Source organism: Impatiens glandulifera, chromosome 4 (assembly GCF_907164915.1).
Source record: "Impatiens glandulifera chromosome 4, dImpGla2.1, whole genome shotgun sequence".
Lineage (NCBI taxonomy): Eukaryota > Viridiplantae > Streptophyta > Magnoliopsida > Ericales > Balsaminaceae > Impatiens > Impatiens glandulifera.
The window spans coordinates 6794027-6817021 of record NC_061865.1 but is presented as its reverse complement, the minus strand read 5'-3'; the positions used below and the strand labels follow the sequence as shown (position 1 = coordinate 6817021).

At 27.1% G+C, this 22995-nt stretch overlaps 3 protein-coding genes across 3 annotated transcripts; all 3 read left to right on the top strand.

The window, feature by feature from the left end:
• Window positions 1-4622: 4622 nt before the first annotated feature.
• On the top strand, window positions 4623-8470 carry LOC124934576. The gene is made up of 4 exons (XM_047475106.1): window positions 4623-4735; window positions 5347-5530; window positions 5923-8118; window positions 8213-8470. Exons 2-4 carry the CDS (start codon window positions 5411-5413, stop codon window positions 8468-8470), a joined length of 2574 nt encoding a protein of 857 aa, XP_047331062.1. The 5' UTR covers window positions 4623-4735; window positions 5347-5410.
• Window positions 8471-8533: 63 nt separating this feature from the next.
• On the top strand, window positions 8534-10780 carry LOC124936937 (increased DNA methylation 1-like). Its single transcript, XM_047477467.1, has 6 exons — window positions 8534-8573; window positions 8874-9088; window positions 9215-9301; window positions 9398-9497; window positions 9866-10194; window positions 10279-10780. The coding sequence occupies exons 1-6, from the start codon at window positions 8538-8540 to the stop codon at window positions 10451-10453; spliced, it is 942 nt and encodes a 313-aa protein (XP_047333423.1). The 5' UTR covers window positions 8534-8537; the 3' UTR covers window positions 10454-10780.
• On the top strand, window positions 10474-22649 carry LOC124934575. The gene is made up of 12 exons (XM_047475105.1): window positions 10474-10599; window positions 17687-18928; window positions 19015-19123; window positions 19284-19372; window positions 19463-19686; window positions 19835-19921; window positions 20005-20104; window positions 20217-20430; window positions 20520-20583; window positions 20667-20739; window positions 21546-21599; window positions 22548-22649. Exons 1-12 carry the CDS (start codon window positions 10474-10476, stop codon window positions 22647-22649), a joined length of 2484 nt encoding a protein of 827 aa, XP_047331061.1.
• Window positions 22650-22995: the final 346 nt, after the last annotated feature.

Below are 22995 nucleotides of genomic sequence, written 5' to 3'. Positions count from 1 at the left end.
ATATGTTTAAATGTCAAAAACTTGTTTAACGTGTCAAAAACGTGAAAAATGTGTTAAACATGTTACAAACGTATTAAACATGTTACAAACATGTTAAACGTGTATAGAATGTGAAAAACATGTTAAACATGTCAAAAACGTATTAAACGTACCAAAATGTGAAGAACGTGTTAATGTGTGAAAAACGTGTCAAATATGTCAAAAACGTGTTTAACATGCCAAAACGTGAAAAACATATTAAATGTGTGAAACACGTGTTAAACGTGTGAAAAACGTGTGAAAACATGTTAAACATATCAAAAACGTGTTTAAATGTTAAAAACGCGTTAAACGTGCCAAAAACGTGAAAATCGTGTTAAACTTATCAAAAATATGTTAACGTGTTAGTTATGTTAAAAACGTGTTAAATGTGTCAAAAATGTAAAAAGATGTGTTAGATTTGTCAAAAACGCGTTAAAAGTATTAAACATGTCAAAAACATGTTAAACATGATAAAAACGTGTTATTAGTATGAAAATGTGTTAAACATGTTAAAAACTTGTTAAACGTGCCAAAAACATACAAACGTGTTAAACGTGTGAAAAATATGTTTTAAGTGTGAAAACGTGATAAAAATATTAAAAACGTGTTAATCGTGTGAAAAACGTGTTAAACATATCAAAAACGTGTTAAAATGTCAAAAACGTGTTAAACGTGCCAAAAACATGAAAATCGTGTTAAACTTATCAAAAACGTGTTAAATATGTTTAAAACGTGTTAAGAGTGCCAAAAACGTGAAAATCGTGTTAAACTTATCAAAAACGTGTTAAAATGTTAAATATGTTAAAACGTGTTAAACGTAAAAAACGTGTTAAACTTGTCAAAAACGCGTTAAACGTATTAAACATGTCAAAAACATGTTCAACGTGACAAAAATGTTAAAAATGTGTTGTTAGTGTGAAAATGTGTTAAATATGTCAAAAACGTGTTAAACGTGTCAAAAACATGAAAACGTGTTAAACTGTCAAAAACGTGTCAAAATGTGAAAACGTGTTAAATGTGTGAAAAAGTGTTAAACGTGTGAAAAACGTGTTAAACGTGTTAAACGTGTGAAAAACATGTTATAAGTGAAACGTGTTAAAAATATTAAAAACGTGTTAGATGTGTGCAAAACGTGTTAAACGTATGAAAAATATGTTAAACATGTCAAAAACGTGTTCGACTTAAAGTTGGAAGATGGTTAGTTTATATTGGATTAATAATAGAGAATTAAACTAAATTTATATAATTTGGGTAATTTGGGTAACCCTAACCCAACCCAAATTAAACTCAACCCATACTCAACCCAACTCATACTCAACCCAACCCATACTCAACCCAACCCATATTAACCAACCCAAATTAATATTTTGGGTTTGGGTTAGGGTTGGGTTTGGGTAAACCCATATTATGCTCACCCCTAGTCAGGCGTCAAATTCTGTGCATAGTTAAAGGAGAAGCAATTTAAAAAAAAAAAATGTCCTTAGTTACTTTCTTATTTGTCTTGTTTTTTTTATATATATCATTAGAGAGGTCCTAATGTTATTTATGTATCATCTTATTTCAGAGTTTTCCTAACCAGTTAGAGAAAGACATACTAAGGAAACATTGGGCATTTCAGTTTAGGTCCAACAATATATATTCCTAAAGAAACATTTTGATTGTTATAGTTATGGATTCATTTTTCAATAATATAATGTGGTAAACATGTCTAAATGTTAAAGAGTACTCAAAGGTTAATGTCATAAGCTTAAGAAATGAAAGGAAAAACAGAAAATAATTGATCTTGTTTGTTGAAGATCATTTTGTAAAGATGTTATTTTGAAACTGTTGGATTTTTAATTTGATGTTTATTGTCTTTTCAATGTAATTGTTTGTAAGCCTATTTAAATCAACTTTATGCAAATCAGAATTGAATTGTTTGATCATTAATGATTCTTCATTATGATATTGAAGAAAAACATAAGTTAGTTTAAAGTATCTCACTTGAAAAACGTTTTGTTCGATTAGTCATAATTTTTAAATTTTTTCATTGCTTGAAAATATAAATGTTGTGTTTTAGCTTGAAAAAGGATGTTAAAAAATAAAATGTTGAAATTAATGATTGTATATGCTTATAATACCAGTACAATTCTTTTGTTCCAATCCCTTCACAAACTTTATTAAAACTTATGCAGATGAACAAAATACCCTTAATATTTAAATATTCTAATATATTATAAAATATTAGTATTTAATTAATAAGTTAAATGATTTAATAAAAAAGAAGAAGTAAATAGTTTTTGATTTATAGTCTATATCATGTCTTTAGTTTTATCATATATTTTAACTATGTTATTGTTTCACTATTGAATTTTAAATATTAAATTAGGTATACATTATATTAACTCATTAAACTGTTTAAGTGATAAAATCAAATTTAATGTCTAAATTATTTTCTAGGGTAACCTGTACTATATTAAGAATTAGGAATTTAGGTATATAAAAAATTGTATTAAATATGGGTCAATGGGAGTTTCCAGCATTAATATTCTTTTCAAATTTAAGATTTAGTCAACATAAAAAAAACTTGTATTATGAGTGAAAAAAAAAACATTGAGAAAAAATAGTGTAGAAGCTATTACTAGAAGTCATGGTCAAACTATAATTATTCTATTCCATTAATAATTATAATTATTTGATGAAAAGTTTTTCTATTTTTTTTTTATTTTTATAAAATCCAGTTTTTATCCCAAAATCCAAACATCTTATCTACCATCAAATCAAATAATTTTATTATATAAATACCAAAATTACCCTCTAAATTTATCTTCTCTCTCTAAACAATCATTCTCTCACCTACACCATATCCTCTAAAATCAGTCTTCTAATTTTAAAAACCAATTTTTTTCTAATTTTTATCAAACAATAGTTTTTAGGATAAAACCCAATAAAACCCAAATTTTTTTTCCTCAAACAAGCCCATAGATTAACTCTTTCTATCCACAATTAAAAATAAAATTCATATTTTTACAGTTCTTTATAATTTTAAAAAATATATATTTTAATTAATAAGGATAAAAAATAATCATACATTAACAATAAATAATATATAAAAGATTAATACTCTTGATAACATAATTATAATGATATAAACAAATCTGATTAAATTACTTTTTCAAACGATTTGATCAAGTTATTTAGAATGTTTTTTTTTTCCAAAAGATTGATTAAAAAAAAATATTAAGCATCCCCTTTATTAATTTTTTTTGCCACTTCAATAACAATTAAAGTTTAAACTAAATTTCCCTATAACTATGCATTTCTCCCTATCTATAATTAAAAATAAAATAAACTTCATATTAACTATCCCTATCCATAATTAAACATAAAATAAAAACCATATTATTATCTCTCCTTATAATTTGTATATATTTTTTAATTAATAAGAATAACAAAAAAAACCATAATTTTTATCTACTTAAGTATTTGTGATAACATAATTATAATATAAAAATAAATAGCTACTCAAAATACATTTTTAAAAAAATATTGATTAAATATAAAAAAAATTAATATTTCATTCACTTTAATTAAAATGTATATTACAAAATATTAAACTGCCCCCTATTAATTATTTGTTGTCATTCCCCTACATCATTCCCCTACAATTAATTAATTTTACAAAAAACCAACAGTCCCCATTCCATCTCTCTTATTAAATAAAAATCTATATTATTATCTTTTCTTATAATTAAAAAAAAAACACCTTTTCAATAATAAGGATAAAAATAACAATCTTAAAGTTAAACATAGTTAATTATTTTTTCTCTACTCCAAATTAACACTAAATATCCATATTTTAATTGATAATTTACTCTTAATTTATATAAGCATAGTACATATCAATATTTATATATTTTACCATAAATTATGATTAGTATATAAAGAATTGAATCACCATAAATAATTAAAAAATAAATTGTTTTAAGGCATTGTTATGTGTAACAATTATTAATACATATAATATTTAGATTCTTTGCAAACTATAAATTTGTTAATAAATCTCAAAATAATTAGGTATAAAATTAGTATAATTATTTGTTTATATAACAAAAATAAAAATAAATAAAAATAAAATAAAAGTCATCATCATCCTAAGTACAAGTACCAAGTAAAAAAAGTGACTGGTCCCCTATTTTTTTTTTATTATATCCAAATATCCAAATATCTATATTATTATTATATATTATATTAATTATATATAAGGGCCTTATATATAATATTATTTTAAACCCTAATTCTTAAATATTTCCTTCTTCTTCATTCTTTTATTTTCTCTCTCTACCAGCTCTCTCATGAACACTAAAAACTCCATTTTCGAAGAATGGGCAAGAAATTAACTTTCTTGTAGACCAAAAAATGGGGAAGAAGATTGAATCGTTCGCAATAAATGTCTAATGGATTGAAGAAATGCGAAAAAAGGTAAAAAAAAAAAAAAAAAATTGTTCAGGCCCGCATAGTATACACTCGGCCCAGAGATTCAATTAGCTTCTTCTCTTTCTTTCTTTCTTTCCTTCTTTCTTTCTTTATTATCTTTCTTCAGAAAAACCCACCGCCGTTTCATCTTCTACAGTCTTAAAGCGGCAAACCCACCACCGACTTCTCTTCAGATTCCAGTTTGGTTTCTTCCTCCGGTCTTAGTCGTCTCAGAGTGTCCACTGTCTGTTGGGTATCGGTACATTTCTTGTCTTAAACCTTAAACTGTTTCTAAAGTGATTGGATTGTTTGTTTATGTTAAATTTGCTGAATTGTGATGTTAGTTTGTTAATTTTAGACTCAGGGTAGAGGACAGATCATCTTAGAGCTGAATTCTGATTACTTTTTATGTTTATTCAACATAAGGAGATCTGTTTTTAACATATCAGTTGGCATTGAAGAGACAACAAGTACTGTTTTTGATTGTACTGTAACTGTTGTGTGTTAGCCTGTTTTTTATTATAATGTTTGTGTATTCCATTGCTTTTAGCTCTGTATTTTATGATAATGTTTCTTGATTTTGTGTTTCATTTATGGGTATTCTTTAGATTGTTGTTTCAGTTGGTTGAACATATTGAGTTTCACTCCCTGAAATGTGTGTTTGGCAATTATAATTGATGGATATTCTTTAGCATTTCGAACGTTGGGATACATTTTACTTCTTGCATGTTTCTTTTTGATTCGTAGTGTCTTTTCATTATGAATTCAAAGAACAAAAATTATTTGTGATGGTTTGGAAGTTTGTGATTATCCTGTACTGAAATCACTTTTCTAATCTTTATTTAGTTCTGCATTTTTATTTTTTTACAGGAGTTTCAGTAATTGTATGAGGAAGGGCTATCTATGATACGACATTTCTTTTTCATTCAAGAAAATGGCTTTGCCACCTTTTCAAATGGCGACCGAGATTGAAGAAGATATTGAACAAACAAGAAAAAACAAGCGTAGAAAGTGTACTAATCAACCAAAGATTCTTGTTGGTGACACAATTGAGGTAATGCGAGTGCTCTTTTAGATCTTTTTACTTTTTGTGTTTTTCTACTTTACGGGTTTTTGTTATATTAGTCGTCGGCTGGTATTCCTTTATTTGTATTTTTCTTTCTTACCATCTACAAGCTTTTACATGACCAATCTAAACATCCTTTATTGTTATTTTTTTCTTACCATGTACACTGTTTTGCATTACGAAATCATTTATTATTATAATTAGTTTACCAATGTAAACATCTTTTAATGTGAATGCCTAAACGATTATATTGTTAAAATATTCCTGAATGATTTTACAGTTTGACATGCATAAACTAATTTTGTTTTTTTATAGATTAAATGACTTTTGTTAAAGAAAAAAGTTCATGACTTCATGTCTTTTTATGGAAACCTATACAGGTAAGGAGCACGGAGGATGGATTTTTAGGCTCCTGGCACAGTGGGAGAGTAATTTCTTGTGAATCTCAAGCTATAACAATCGAGTATTATCACATTTTGTGTGATGATGATTCAGGAAAGAAATTGATTGAGCGCGTGAAGATTACTCCTGCTATCGAAGGAGTTTTTTCTGCTCTTCCATCTTCATACAACTACAAAGGCTTGATAAGGCCATTGCCCCCTCCTTCTGATTTTGATTTGTGGAAGTTAGAGTATGGACATTGTGTTGATGTTTATTACATGGATGCTTTTTGGGAAGGTGTGATATTCGATCACAATAATGGTTCAGACGAGCGGTTAATTATATTTCCAGATATCGGTGATGAAATGTCTGTGGGAATTCGCAGCCTACGAATATCTCAGGATTGGGATGAGACCAGCGGTGATTGGCAACCACGTGAAAAATGGTTATTTCTTGAGTTGGTTAATGAATTCAGTAAAGAATGGCCTTTGCATGTTTCTCTGAGGGAGATATGGTATGCAGTTCGAACAAAAAAGAGTTTTATGTATCTTAAGGGATGGACATCGACTATAAGGGATAACTGGAAACAGGTGATATCCGAAGTTATTATTGATTATCAATCCCTTGCTTTGAAACATGTACTCCAGATGTTTGATACTGAATTTGACAACGAGCAAGAAATTTCTGAAGGATATCTTGCTGATTTTGTAACAAACACCACGACTGAAAGTGTTGTCTTGAATCTGACTGATCTCTCATTTGAAATTGAATCGAAGACTGATTTGGCTATATTAAAAGAAGAAAATGATGGATCAGATAAATCACAACTTTCCTCCAATGCTCTACCAAAGCCTACATCTCTTGAATTAGTAAGCAATGATAGTTCTAAACCGTCTACAGAAATGATTGATAATGAGTGGTCAATTGCAGGAACAGATATTGTGCCATTTCATCGGTTTGACTTGGATGCAGTTTATAAATACTGTCACGTCTCTAAAGGTGGAGGAAAAGCCGATTTAAAAATTAGAGTTAGGCAGCATTTAGCTTCACTTGGATGGAAGATTGAGTTTTTAAGGGATGCAAGAGGAATAATTAGAATGCGTTATACATCCCCCGAAGGGAATGTCTTTATGTCACTTGTTCTTGTCTGTAAGTTTCTACTTGGATCCATATCAGAAAAGGGTCCTCCACCCGTAAGTTTTCATTCTCCAGTTTCTGAAAAGTTACAAGAAAATCTCCAAGTATCTGTAATAAATTCTCCTAAAGATGAAGAAGTCTTTTATGGGTCTGAATATAATCATGAAGCTTTGTTGAAGTATATTTCAATTGAAGCCCAACATAAGAATGATGACCATACTTGGTACAGGAAGCCTAATATTAAAGATATTCAGTTAAAAGTACGAAAGCATCTCACTTCTCTTGGATGGAAATTCTCGTATACTACTAAAAGAGGCAAAAAGGAATTACAATATATATCACCAAGGGGGACGGTATATATGTCTCTTATAAGAGCATCCAAGAAATGTATGAATGATGGAATTGGTTCGCCAAAAAGCTTCTTGACAATACAAGGAAGCTTCTCTGAATCAAAGGAGGTTGTTGTTCAACATGAAAGTACTTTGGCTAGTCCTTCTGACATATTGTGTATAAATGAGAAAGTTACACAATCATCAAAATCCAGAAAGGCATTAGCAAAAAAGGATTCTAGACATTTGATTTGCAAAAGAGTTAGACAGAGAAATCCTGCCACTTCTTCCTGTCCGAATCCTCAAACAGTATTGTCTTGGTTAATAGACAATAAGCTTGTGTTGCCTAGGACTAAAGTATATTATATTGACAGAGAAGATCAACGTCAATTAGCTGAAGGAAGGATTACACGAGAGGGAATAACGTGTGCTTGTTGTTCACATGTTTTTAGCCTAACTAAATTTGAGATTCATGCTGGCAGAACTAGCCAAAGTCCTGCGTCAAATATACTTCTAGAGGATGGAAGATCTATTTTAAAGTGTCAAACACAATTGAAAGACCAGAATAAAATAAAGAGTTCGATGAAAAAGTCTCAAGAGACACTGGGTCATGATATTTCAAGTGATAACATAAACGATTATATATGTTCTGTCTGTCGCCTTGGTGGAGAGTTAGTTTTGTGTGATAAATGCCCCTCCTCTTATCATATTAGTTGCCTTGGTCTTAATGTGAGTTTTGACAAATCATTTTATCGTTTATTTTTATTTAATCTTTTTCTTATTATCTAATCTTCTGGTTTAAATTTTTTTTCTTTTTATTTAGGATGTTCCTGATGGCGACTGGTTTTGTCCATCATGTTGTTGTGGATCTTGTGGGAAAATCAAATATTCTGAAGATTCTAATGAAGTGGAAAATGATAATTTTATCTATTGTGATCAATGCCAACATAAGTGTATGATATCTAACCATATCAAACCTTATCAAAGAATTATTTTTATTTTATTTATTATGAATATATGTCTGAAAACTGCAATTGATCCTGTGAATTATTTGTTCTCCTATATTCTAATGAGTGACTAATTTGTGTTTTTTAGATCACATGAAGTGCTTGAAAGAAAAGGTCCATACAAATTCCGAAAATGTCCCCATGCAAAGTTGTTTTTGTAGCAAAAGATGTGAAGAGGTATGTTCTGTCCATTTGAGTTTGTCTTTTGTATTATGTTTCATTTTTTCAAAAATACTATACAGAAATAAATTTATTTGGCTTTTTAATAATTTTGGTGATGTTATTTTGCAAAGAAAAGTGAATAAAAAAAATGTTAAATATATTTCAAAATTATAAAAATGATATCAGTCACAAGAAAGACATTAAAGGAAGTAATTTAGGATTTAACGTTGAATATATCAAACATGGTGAACTTGTACCTTTATTTATTAAATGTGTCACTCAGAGTGAAATGAAGTTTCATTTTTTCAATTGCAGATATCTTTCGGACTTGGGTCACGTTTGGGAAAATATATTTCAGTGGGTGAAAATTTAACATGGACATTATGGAAAGGTGGGTATTCTCCTGATAACGAAGCTGAGAGTTATGGCAAGCTGAATGTTGCTCTTAATGTGATGCATGAGTGTTTTGAGCCTGTTAAAGACCCTGAAACTCAAAGAGATCTTGTTGAAGATGTCATTTTCTGTCGACGGTTAAACATCTATCTTGACTTTTTCGTTCCTAGCATAGTTCTTAGTGTAATGGTTTTAATTTTAATGTCTTATTTGCTAATTATGTATTTCCCAGTGTTTGATAATGTAACATGAACTTTATGCAGATCTGAGTTGAATCGTTTGAACTTTCAAGGATTCTTTACTGTGATTTTGGAGAAAAATGATGAGATGGTTTCAGTGGCTAACGTTAGGTATCTCACTTGAATAACCTTTCATTTGACCAACTGTTTTTATGATTCTTCTTTTTTGGCGAGCTATAGGTTTTTAAACTTGTTCTTTGTTTCAAGGATTCATGGAGAGAAAGTTGCAGAAATGCCACTTGTAGCCACTAGGTTTCAGTATCGCAGATCAGGAATGTGCCGCATCTTGATTAATGAGCTTGAAAAGGTAATTTTCTTGCTTTGACTCGAGTAATGTTTAAAAAGAAAATGTAAAAATCAATGTGTTTATACTTTGAATTATAATACATCAATACAACTCTGGTTATTCCAACCCCAAACAAACCCAGTTTTACAAAAACTAGTTATTTTTTATAAATCTTGTTTGATGTAATAAAATGTTTTATTTAAGTTCTGCAATAATCAAAATACCCTTAGTATTTATTATTTTAAAATGTTATGATACAGAGTATTTTAATTAATGATATGAGTTTTTAGTTTATTTCTTATTTGTACAAGTATATAGCCCATATCAATGTTTGTACTTTTTATCATAGATTCTGACTTTTCTAATAATTTTTCATTCTTAACTTTCAGATGTTAATGGAATTAGGTATTCAGAGAATTGTATTACCAGCAGTTCCTAGTGTAGTCAACACTTGGAAAAACGCATTTGGATTTTCTGAAATGAGAGATTGGGAAAAATTAATGTTCCTGAATCACACCTTCCTAGATTTTCAAGGCACTGTCATGTGCCAGAAGATGTTGCGAAACGAGTCTTTACTCCAAATACAATTATTCCCTTCCTCAGAAAGCGAGATAGAAGTTTGTAACATAGCTCCCGAAAGCAATGGTATGCATTTGGAGGCCAATAAGAATAACAAAGCTGAAGAGAATAGAATATTGAAACAAGATTCTTCTTCAAAGTATGTGTTATTGTCTTTTATTTCATTTTTATTCCTTAATTTTAAAAAGAATGAATTTATTAATTTTTCTAATATGAATGGCAGCAAATGTATTCCCCACCAAGAGGTATTTAGTAAGGATAGCTCAGTTGTTGCAAGTGCAGAATTAGGGGTGCAAAAGACCCAATTTACTAGCTTCGTCAAGTTTTACAAACGGAGATGCAAATTTGACGACTCAAAGGCTTCGCGAGGTATATTAGATACAACTCAATTGTTTTAGGGAATGTATTCCCTACCAAGATGTATTTAGTAAGGATAGCTCAGTTGTTGCAAGTGCAGAATTGGGGGTGCAAAAGACCCAATTTACTAGCTTCGTCAAGTTTTATAAATGAAGATGCAAATTTGGTGACTCAAAGGCTTCGCGAGGTATAATATAACTCAATTGTTTTAGCGAACCTTTTTTTACACAAACACTTACACGATATAATATAATTGTATTTTGTGGAAGACTAGCTGGTTAGAGTACTCCAATTTCAATTTGAATTTTTGGGGAAGTTGATTTGCAATTTCTTTGATTATCTTCAGATAAATTTTCTTGAGGATAATCGGTTTTTTTTTCTTGTAGAACACTTGTGATTGTTGATACTTTTTATTTGCATAATTTGATAGATTCTAGGTTCTTTGCTACTATATTTAAAGGAATTTCTTTCATTTATATGAATTTTCTCAAGTATATAAGCATCCATTTATAAGAATATGGATATACATTATTTATTTAATTAAAAATATATAAGAATATGTTATGTTTTGATGTTTAATTTGTATTTAGTTTTTGATATAATTTTATAAAAGTTATATATTAGGTTTTAATATATTTTTATTTAGTTTTTTTGTTAATTTAAATATTTATATTTTTAATTAGACAAGAATGTTAATTATTTTAATTAATTTTCTTAAATATTATAAATATACAATGAAAAAGTATTAAAATCATAAATTATTTATTTTTACTTTATTTATGTCATGCATTTAAAAAAATTAAAAAATTAAAGTCATTAATAAATTTATAATTTTATAATGTTGTTACTTTGTATGAATTAGTTAAAGGGCATTTTTAGTTTTCTTTCATATAAAATAAATAATATTTTACAAGATTTATTTGACGGAGTTATTTAATAATCAATATAAAAATTACTAATTAAGTCCTAATACATATTTATATTTATGTTTAAGAAAAATAAAATATATTTTTCTTATCTACGTTATCCTTACTTATAATATGTTAATAACTATATTTTATTTTTAGAAAAGATTTTTTAATAGTTAATTACCTTTCCATAATCTTTTGATTATCAATGATAACATAAAAAATAATTAACAATAAATAATACATAAAAATAGTTAATTAAAATATTATATTTTTATAATGACGGATTACAAATAGAAATTTAATATTTTATCACTTTAATAATATAACTTATCAAATATAAAATATTTTAACGCAAAAAATTGACCATTTTCGAAAAAAAGTTTTCGAACTCAATAGGCGTGCCCATAACTCATATTATTCTCGAGAGAGACCAGTAATTAAAAAGGTAAGTTTGACTAAATTGCTATCAAAATTATCGATTTAGACTAATTTTAATTTTTTTTTTGTTAGAGTCGGCACATAATTTTTTTTAAGAAATTAAGAAAAAAAAATCCGTGTGTTGAAACGCATTTTAGAGATTCTGTGATTGGTCGGGTGCTTGGTATCACGTTAAGTCTCGAGTGAGACGAAGAACCAAAACAGTAAGTTTGACTAGATTTCTGTCAAAATTATCAATTTAGACTAATTTGACTTTTTAGCGTTGTAAACCAATTTACTTCTTGAGAAACTAGGAAAAAAAATTGTGTGTTTAAACACATTTTAGAGATTCTGTTTTTAGTCCGGTATTTGGTTACATTTCGAGTCTCGAGTGAGAGAAACTAAAATGGGATATTTGACTAGAGTGCTAACAAAATTATCGATTTATATGACTTTGTCTTTTTTAGAGTAGTCACAAAATTAATTATTTGAGATTTTAGAAAAAAAAACATTTTACGTATTCAAATACATTTTAGAGATTGTGTTATGGATCCGGTGATAAATGGTATCGACGCTATGTCTCACGTGTCCGTCAATGATTGTCTCTACTTTAAACTTTGGTAATTTAAAAAATATTATATTATACCTTATTTATTTGTCATATCCTAAAAATATTAGTAATGATACTATATTTATATAATTATGTTCCTAACATGCGTTACGTCATTGTAATGAGTCATAAACCTAAAATATTAAGAAAATTATAAGTACCTATATGCATCAATTTTAAGCATGGACACTCGCCGCCTTCCTTGTAAGAGTTCTACGGTAGAAGAACAGATAATGACTATTTATACCTGAACAAATGGTTATCTTGATTCGTTATCAATTGGACATGTAAGGAAATTTCTTGTTGAGTTACGTACTTACTTAAAAAGTAATAAACCTCAGTTCCAAGAAAGAATATCTGAGACCAAAACGAGAAGGAAGCATAGGTTTTTTTAAAAGAAGCCATTCAAGTACCGCTTTCGAAACAAGCATAAAGATATTTCTTTCTTTTCAATTATCTTAAAAAACTATAAACATATAGTGAAGCGTGAAAATGGTCCCTATAAAATAAATAAAATGTTAGAAAATGTGTTTTATATATATATTATTTTAGAAACTTTTAAAATTAGTTAAGGTAGATTAATACAAATATAAAAAATAATAAATTATAAAAAACATTCTGGCCCTAAAGCCAACTGGAGGGTTAAGTTTCAGGTGAACTAACATACAATACCAAATGCAATCCCCTAAACACAAAACAAGCATTTAACGACTTTGAAAACGTCAAACCTAAAACCTTTTTTTTTTCAAATGAAAACATAGTATTCTAACACAAAAACCTTAACCGTTCTTCCTTCACATTAATCGATCTTAAAACAAGTTCAGGGTAAGTTTATCATGTCAATAATACACTAGACCACAACACGGATTAAAAAACGACAAAAGAAAAACATGTACATATGATTTATAATAACACTTTTTTGTTTTTTATATCGGGTTTTTAGTTTCTAAACAACTCATACATTCATGTCAATCCATATTATGCATCTCATAAGGAATTATAACTCATTGTAATATACAAAGAATAAGCAACTGTAGCACCAAGAACACATTTCTTTTTCATTATCAATTTTTTTTAAAAAATGCTCATATACATGATAAATGCAGAAGAGCATAAAGCTTACATAACTTATTATATTTATTTAATATTATATAAAATATAATTATTTGAACTAAAAATAAAAAAAAGAAGAATAATTTTTTTGGCATAAGATATCCAAATCTGAACCGGTTTGACCTTCAATCTTTTTTTCCATGAAAAATCAACACAAAACCATTAATTAATAAAATAGATATAATTTTTAATTAGTTTAAAGTCATTTAACATATTTAAATTATAAATCTATGGTGTAGGGTGCACTATAAATATTTTGAATTGAAAAACTCATATAATTATTAATTAATATATTAATATGAAAACTAAATAAATATAGTAATCATAAATTTTTTTAATTTTTAATTTTCTTGTCATTTTGTTGTTGTTATGATTTTTTTATTTTTAATATAAATGATTTTTTTAATATATATATATATATTAAATCTATATTTAAAATATTTATTTTTTAATAAATTAAAATACATACAATTATTTATTTTAATAAAAAAGTAAAAAATTTATTTGTGAAATAATATGAAAAATTATGTATTTATATAAAATCAGTGATAAATAGTTACATACTCAAGATTTAGAATTAGGGTGTATTTAAAAAAAAATAGATGAATTTAAAAAAAATAACATAAAAATTTTAAATAAAATAAATTAATAAATATAAGTTTTATTATTTTTTTAATTATATAAAGAAATAATAAATTATATTGAAAATTTTAAAAAAATTAGTGGTATTTTCAATTTTAAAGTGTAAAAAAAATAAATTAAAAATTATATTATATAATATAATTAAATATATATAATATAATTAAATTTTTGTTTATAAAATTTATTGATTCAGGTTACAGAGATATGTAGTTAAAGACGAGATATTTGACTAAATGGTTTTAAAAATGAGGTTATTTGACTTTTTTTTTTGACTCCTCATCAAAATTGTGTCGGTGACATTTTTATATTTTTTTACGAAATTTTTCTTATCGCGAGACGTCCTCAATCACGAGATACATAATCGGCATTCGCAACACAATTTTTTTTTTAATTTTTTAATTTTTTAATTTTTTTTTCATCTCGTGAATGCCGGGTGCGTCTCGTAATCGACGGTTGCGTCTCGCGACAGAGACAATTTCTTCAAAAAAAAAAAATATATATATATATATATATATATATATATATATAAAAGTGTCACAAACTTTTTATTATGAGGAGGTCAAAAAGTCAAATACCCTATTTTTTAAGTCTTTTAGTCAAATTTTTGGTTAAACACTTATTATTTTAATATAATTAAATTTATTTTTTATTTTTAAAATTTATTAATAAGATTGATTATATATTTCATTATTTAAGTGATAGATAATTAACTTTTTTATATCGTTAATTATTTAAAAATATTATTATTTTAAAAATAATAATAATAATTTATTATTTTAAATTAATATAATTAAAGTTGATTAAATCTTGCATTATTAATATTATTATATATTTAATTTATTAGTTATAAAATTAAATAAGAAAATGAAATTTAAAATATATAATAAATAGTTATTACTTTAATAATATAATAAAAAAATTATTTATAAAATTGATTAATTCTTGTATTGTTAATATTATTATATATTTAATTTATTAATTAATTAAACTCTCTCTTCTTTTATATATATATATATATATATATATTTAATTTTTTATCTTATTAATTAATTAAAATTGAAGTATTATTATTATATATATATATATATATTTATTTATTGAAACTAATTAAGCAATTTAAATTGAAGTATTATTATATATTTATATATTGAAACTAATTATGCTTTAAGGAAACTTTACTAAAATAATAATAAAAATATTATACATAATATAATATCTTTATAAGATCTTCCAAATATAATAATATATATAATACCATATTTCAATACGCAATTTATCTTCCAATATTCTTGAATTCCATCTAAAGATTATTTAAAAAAATATAAAAATATAAAAATTTATTTGTGAGATAATATGAAAAATATATGTATTTATATAAAATTAGTGATAAATATAATAAGGGAGAAAATAAAAAAATATATGAAAATGATAATGAGAGATAAAAAAAAATTAGTGATAAATTTAATGAGCGAGAAAATTAGTGATAATATGAAAAATATTATATATAATAATAAGAAAGAAAATAATATTGATTGATTCTTGCATTGGTAAGGTTAAATAGATATTTAATTTATTAACGGTGATCATATCTTGGATTGAGCTCAGATTTCAACCCTAATTCAAATATTAATTTGAATAAGTTAATTTGAGTTGGATTGAGTATGAGTTGAGTTTAATTTGGGTTGGATTAGAGTTACTCAAATTACCCAATTTAAATAAATTTAATTTAATTCTCTCTTAACAATTTAATATAAACTAACCATCTTTAAACTCTAATATATTTTCTTAATTTTTACTATGTTAACCTTCATTACATATTCAAATGGAAAATAATTAAAATTTTTAAAACTCATTAATAATATATTTATTAATTATAGTCTAGTCATATCGAACTAACCTATCATTATTATTCTAAAACTCTTTAATGAATTAATTTGTTTATGAAAATTAACAAAATTTATATATTCAATACTTTATTTAATATTAATGATTTACATATTATTTAAATAATACATATCTCACCTATTATTTCTTTAACTAATTTAGTAATTAAAATATCAAATTAATTTCAAGTAAATCAAAATTATATCAAACTAATTTCGAGTAAATAAAAATTATGTTAAACGAATAAAAAACGTATAATAATGTCAAAGACATATTAGACGGAGCAAAAACAAATTAAATGGACCGGAAATATTAAATATGTCACAAATATATTAAATGGGCCAAAACGTGTTAAACATATCAAATACGTGTTAAATATGTCAAAACGTTTCAAACGTGTTAAACGTGCCAAAACGTGTCTAAAACGTGTTAAATATTTTAAAAATGTGTTATACATATCACTAGAAACATGTGAAATAGATTAAAACGAGTTACATATTTGTTACAACTAAAAACGTATTAAACGGTAAAAATAGGTTAAACGAATCAAGTAATAGTTAAACAAATTAAAAATATGTTAATAAGTTAAAACTGTATTAAATTAGGTAAAACAAATCAAATAATTATTAAACGGATTAAAATGTGTTAATCGGGACAAAAACATGTTAAATATTAAACTGAGTTAAAAACATAATAAATGTATTATCAACTAAAATTTAGTTTAAGTTATTTTAATATTTAATATGGAAGGAATAAGTTGACCAAGTTTAATTTAGGCTTGATATTAGTTGAGTACTCATTTAAACACCCCTCTTATATATATATATAAAAGTTAAACCCTTATTATTATAATTAAATTTATTTTTTATTTTTAATATTTATTAATAAGGTTGATTATATATTTCATTATTATAGTTATAGATATTTAATTTTTTATATTATTAATTATTTAAATATATGTATTTGTATTTAAAAATAATAATAAATATTTATTATTTTAATATAATATAATTAAAATTTATTAATTCTGACCTTGTTATTGTTATTATATATTTAATTTATTAGTTAGAGAATTAAATAAGAAAAGAATTTTAAAATATATAATAGATATTTATTATTTTAATATAATATAATATAATAATTTTTTTTTATTAATTATTGTATTTGTATTGTTAAGATTATAATATATTTAATTTATTAATTAATTAAATTTTCTCTTAATATATATATATATAATAATTATTTAACTTTTTATATTATTAATTATTTAAATATATGTATTTTATTTTTTAAATATATAATAAACACTTCCTATTTTAATATAATTAAATTTATTTTCTATTCTTTAAACTATTTAAATTTAAGTATTATTATATATATATATAGAAACTTATTAAACATTTAAGGAAACTTTACATAGAAACTTATTAAACATTTAAGGAAACTTTACTAATTAAGTTTTTAAGGAATTTTACTAAATAATTAAGAATAATGCATATTATACAATAATATAATATCCTTGATATTCCTAATATAATAATATATATAATACGCAGTTAAGGTAATAAAGCTGCACTTAAATTTATTTAATTCTCCTACTTTTATGTTCTAAAGGTTTGTTTATTTAAATTTATTCATCCTCTTCTTCATGTTCTTCAATTTGCATGACTAATTTGATGGTATTCTTTAATTTCCAGATGTTTGATGCTCAATTCGATGACGATCAAGAACATAGCGATGTCTTGAATCAAAGCGATATCCTAGTAAGTAGCGGCGGCCGTTCTAGACAACATAAGAAAAGAAAAGATAATGGTTGGTCAATTGCTGGAACAGACATTGTGCCATTTCATAAGTTTGATCCGGATGTCGTGTATAGATATTGTAATTCCTCGAGTAAAGATGGAGGAAAACGCGATTTAAAAACTAGAGTTAGGCAGCATTTGGCTTCACTTGGATGGAAGATCGAGTTTCAAAGAGATGGAGAAAGAGACATGATTAGAATGCGTTATATTTCGCCCCAAGGGAAAGTTTTCATGTCACTTGTTCTTGTTTGTAAAGCTCTGTTGTCATCCGTAAGTTTGCATTCTCCGGTGGTGGTTTCGAAGAAGGTACAAGAAAACCATGAAGAAGTTGTTTATGAACGTGAATATAATCATGAAGCTTTGGCGGAGTATATTTCAATCAAGAAAGATGATCATGCTTGGTATAAGAAGACTAATGTTAAAGATATTCAATTGAAAGTTCGAAAGCATCTCTCTTTTCTTGGATGGAAATTTTGGTATTCTACTAAAAGAGGTAAAAGGGAGTTACAATATTGTTCACCAAGAGGTAAGATAGATATATCTCTTATAACAATATGCAAACAATGTATAAATGAAGGAGTTGGTTTGTCAAGATCGAAGGAAGTTGCTGTTCAACATGAAAGCATTGGGAAACCGCGAAAGGATTCTGAACGTTTGATTAGTAAAAGAGTTCGACAAGGAAATTCATCCACTTCTTCGTGTTCGAATCCTCGAACTGTATTGTCTTGGTTAATAGACAATAACGTGGTGTTACCTAGAGCTAAAGCGTATTACATTTCGAGAAAAGATCAAAATCAGTTAGCTGAAGGAAGGATTACGCGGGAGGGAATAAAGTGTTCTTGTTGTGAACAAGTTTTTACGTTATCAAAATTTGAGTCTCATTCTGGCACAACTAGTCATAGGCCTGCTGCCAATATATTTCTAGACGATGGAAGATCCCTTTTGGAGTGCCAATCGCAATTGAGAAGACGCAATGAGTTAAAGAGTTTGAAGACAAAGCCTAAAGAGACAACGAGTGATGATACTTCGGGTGATAATAGAAACGATAACATATGCTCTATCTGTCGCCATGGTGGAGAGTTAGTTTTGTGTGATAAATGCCCGTCCTCGTATCATATCGAATGCCTTGGTCTTAAGGTAGGTTTTGATATTATTGTTTATCCTTATTTAGTCTCTTTGCTATTATCTAATCTTCTTGTTTCGAAACTATTTTATTTATTTAGGTTGTTCCTGACGACGATTGGTTTTGCCCTTCGTGTTGTTGTGGATCTTGTGGGAGGCATAAATTATTTGAAGATGCTAATGAGGTGGAAAATGAAAGTTTTCTCCATTGTAACCAATGCCAACACAAGTGTATGATATCTAACTTTATTATGAGACTATTTCATTGTATTTATCCATATAAATATGTTGAGAAATACAATTGATCTTGTGAATTATTTGTATATATTCTTATAAGTGATTGATATCAGGGTAATATGTGTTTTTTTAGATCATGTGGAGTGCTTGAAGGAAAGGGCCCATGCAAATTCTGAAAATGTTCCCATAAAAAGTTGTTTTTGCAGCAAAAAATGTGAAATGGTATGTTTTCAGTCTATTTGAGTTTGTCATTCATTTATTAAATTTGTCATTCATAAATTGAAATGAAATTTTCATCTTACTCGAATGTAGATATTTTTGGAACTTGAGTCGCGTGTGGGAAAATGTGTTTCGGTGGGTGAAAATTTAACATGGACATTATGGAAATGTGGGTATTCTAGTGATGGTCATGATAATGAAGGTGAAAGTTATGGTAAGTTGAATGTTGCTCTTAATGTGATGCACGAGTGTTTTGAACCTGTCAAAGACACAGTAACTGAAAGAGATATTGTTGAAGATGTCATATTTTCTCGAAGGTTAAACATTTCTCACTTGACTACTTTTACCTATTAAAAATAGATACATCATTAACATTATATGTTCTAGAGATATTATTTCCAAATTTTTGGAATTTTACTTTCGATATCGTTGTTTAATATGTCATGTAAAATGGATTTTATGCAGATACGAGTTGAGCCGTTTGAACTTTGAAGGATTTTTCACTGTAATTTTGGAGAAAAACGATGAGTTAGTTTCAGTGGCTAACATTAGGTAACATACTTGAATAGTCTTACATTTAACAAACTGTTTTCACGAATTTTCTTATGACGAACAATAATTTTAATTTTTTTAAGGATTCATGGAGAGAAAGTTGCAGAAATGCCACTTGTAGCTACAAGATTTGAGTATCGCAGATCAGGAATGTGTCGTATCTTAATTAATGAAATTGAGAAGGTAATTTTTGTGTTTTAACTTGAGGAAGAATGTTTAATAAAAAAAATGTGAAGTTAATCCTATACTGTTTATCACAGATTCTAACTATTATTGTTTGATTCTTGATTTTCAGATGTTAATGGAACTAGGTATACAACAAATTGTTCTACCAGCCATTCCTAGTGTAGTGAACACGTGGAAAAACGCATTTGGATTTTCTGAAATGACAGAACCTGAAAAATTAATGTTTCTGAATCACACATTCTTAAATTTTGAAGGCACTATCATGTGTCAGAAACAGTTGCGAAACGAGTCGTTGATCAAAGTACCGTTACTCCCTACTTCAGGTTCTTTCCCGTTATTATTTTCAATTTAAAAAATTTGGAATTAAAGGTTTTATTAATAACTATTTTATATACTTTTTTTTTTTAATCAGAAAACGTGACAGAAATCTATAAAGTAACATTTGAAAGCAATGATAAACATGAATCTTCCTCAAAGTATGTCTTTCTATCTTTTCATTTCACTTTTTTCATGAATTTAAGCAAATGAATTGATTAATGTTTCTATAAATGGATTGCAGCAATTACATTCCCCTACTTGTTGCAAATGCAGAACTCGAGATGGAGAAGTTCAAATTTGATCGATTCGACAAGGTTTACAAACGAAGAAGACTCGAGTTTAGGGAACTCAAGGCCACACGTATAGACACAACTCGATTGCTTTATCAATAGTTCGATTATGTATAACATTGAATGTTTAGGCTTTTTCAATGCCTTGTTTATTTTTGTACTCTTGATTTAGTTTTATTTAAATAAAATTGAATGTTGATTATTATATAATGAAATATGATTGATCAATGAGTTTATGATATATTTAAATAATAATGTTAATTAATAAAGTTCTTTATTGTTTTTGAACAACTGGTCGGTTAACAAAACTGGATAACCGGAATTAGTATCGGTTTTATCGGTTCCGCTTGGTTAACCAAGTTTAATCGAAAACCCTAAACCCTAAATCCTAAACTTCGCATTAATTAGGATTTGTATAAAATGTTTAATCAATTTGTCAAACAAATTTTGCGTGCGAACTTCAAATTTGAAAAACGATGAAATGAGATTGGGTAGAGAAAGTTTAGTAAACAAGAAACTTCACTTGGTATTGTTTTGATGACTTTGGTTTCCCTAGATCTTACAATATTGTATTGATACAGTTGATTTTGTTAGGCTTATGTTAATGGAGACCAGCATCACAATGTATTATAGGAGATTTTGGATTTTCATATGTACTTTGTAACTTTGTTCAACTTTCTGTATGCATACATATGAAATGTCAATTACATCAAGATGGAGAATGACATGATTATTCCTTACAATGTGACAATAATCCTGCTTTTTGGGGGGTCTTTTTAAAGCTAGTTGTGTTTTAACATCTGTTTTGAGGGTTCTTGAATTCATTGCAGGAATTCAACATGGTGAATGAAGTGAGTGAGGGCATTACTATTGAAGAAGGAAAGGTGAACTTAGAATGTGATGCTTCTTTCCCATTGTTTGATATGCTTCTCTTTCTGTCCAATATAAGTTGGTAGTAATTTTGTTAACTTAAGAGTTCCTTTTATCTATTGATGGTAGTATTTGCATCAAGGGAAGAAACTATTCTTTGGATAAAGATGGCTATTACAAATAATTCAGACAGTAATTGAATGTAATTTTTTAGTGTTTACATTGTTAGCACCTGAAGAGACCTAATTTCAAGTTATATATAACTTATAGCGTCACATCAACGTTGGACTTCATCGCAAAAGATATGCGTTTTACTGTCCTTTACTAAGTTCAAACTTGATAGAAAATTGTTAAGAAAATGGCTGCAATGGTGTTTATAGTGATGTCTCTTATGGTTTTGACTCTTTTGTCATGTTGTTCAGGAGAATCGGATTTTTTAACAATTCCAAGTTTGTTGAATCTTAATATGTTTTTTATTTGGAACTATCTCTTGAAACTTTAGTGAAATGAATAAAGAAGAGAAGAATGAAACACTTGTTCTTCTAGTAATTATAGTTGTAGGCCATTAGTACTTCTACCTGTACATTTCCTTCTGAATGCATTATATGTATCAATTCCAATTTTTGCTAATCTTTGTTTTCTTCAGCACCTTAAGATTGTTGAAAATACAGCTGGCTAACTTTCTCGTTGGTAATTTTTTTCCTTGGGAACATAGCTTGAATACATGCTCAGGGGATTCTAAAGCTTCGATGTAATCTTTCAAGTTTCTCATCGCATATATAGTATCATCGCATAGTAGGAGAGGATCAGCTGATGTTTCAGATATGATGCTTCTGAACTCCCATACGAAGATGCATGCTCCACTTACTTAAGTGAACTTCTCCATAACTTATTTTATAATTACATTTTCTTCATAGTAATCTATGAATCCATAAATCTTCAACTCTCCATTTATTTTGTAGGATCCACCTCTTATGACAGAAGACATGCATGAAGAAAGAATACAAGCTGTTGAAGCTTTGGGTGATTCATTTGTTTGTAAGCATGTCTGTCTATCTGTGTGACTTCATTGATGAACTCATTGGTTTATTATGATTGAATCTTCATTGGATCATTATTTGATTTTCATTAATGATTTTGTAATCAAACATGTTCTTTACCTCTCGTATATAGACCAGAACTTCTATGAGTGATTTATAAATTTCTTTTTACTTCTCATATGATTGAAACTGTTACCAGAAACTACTTGCCTTGTGATACATTATACTTTATAAGGGGATCTTCTCGAGGGTTGGTCAACCTACATTTCTAGTGAATTGATCCATTCATCATAATAGCTACTTGCATCGGCTTTGTTTTACTTACTTACTAGTCTTGTTTTTGATATATATCCTTAGAGAGGTCATGATA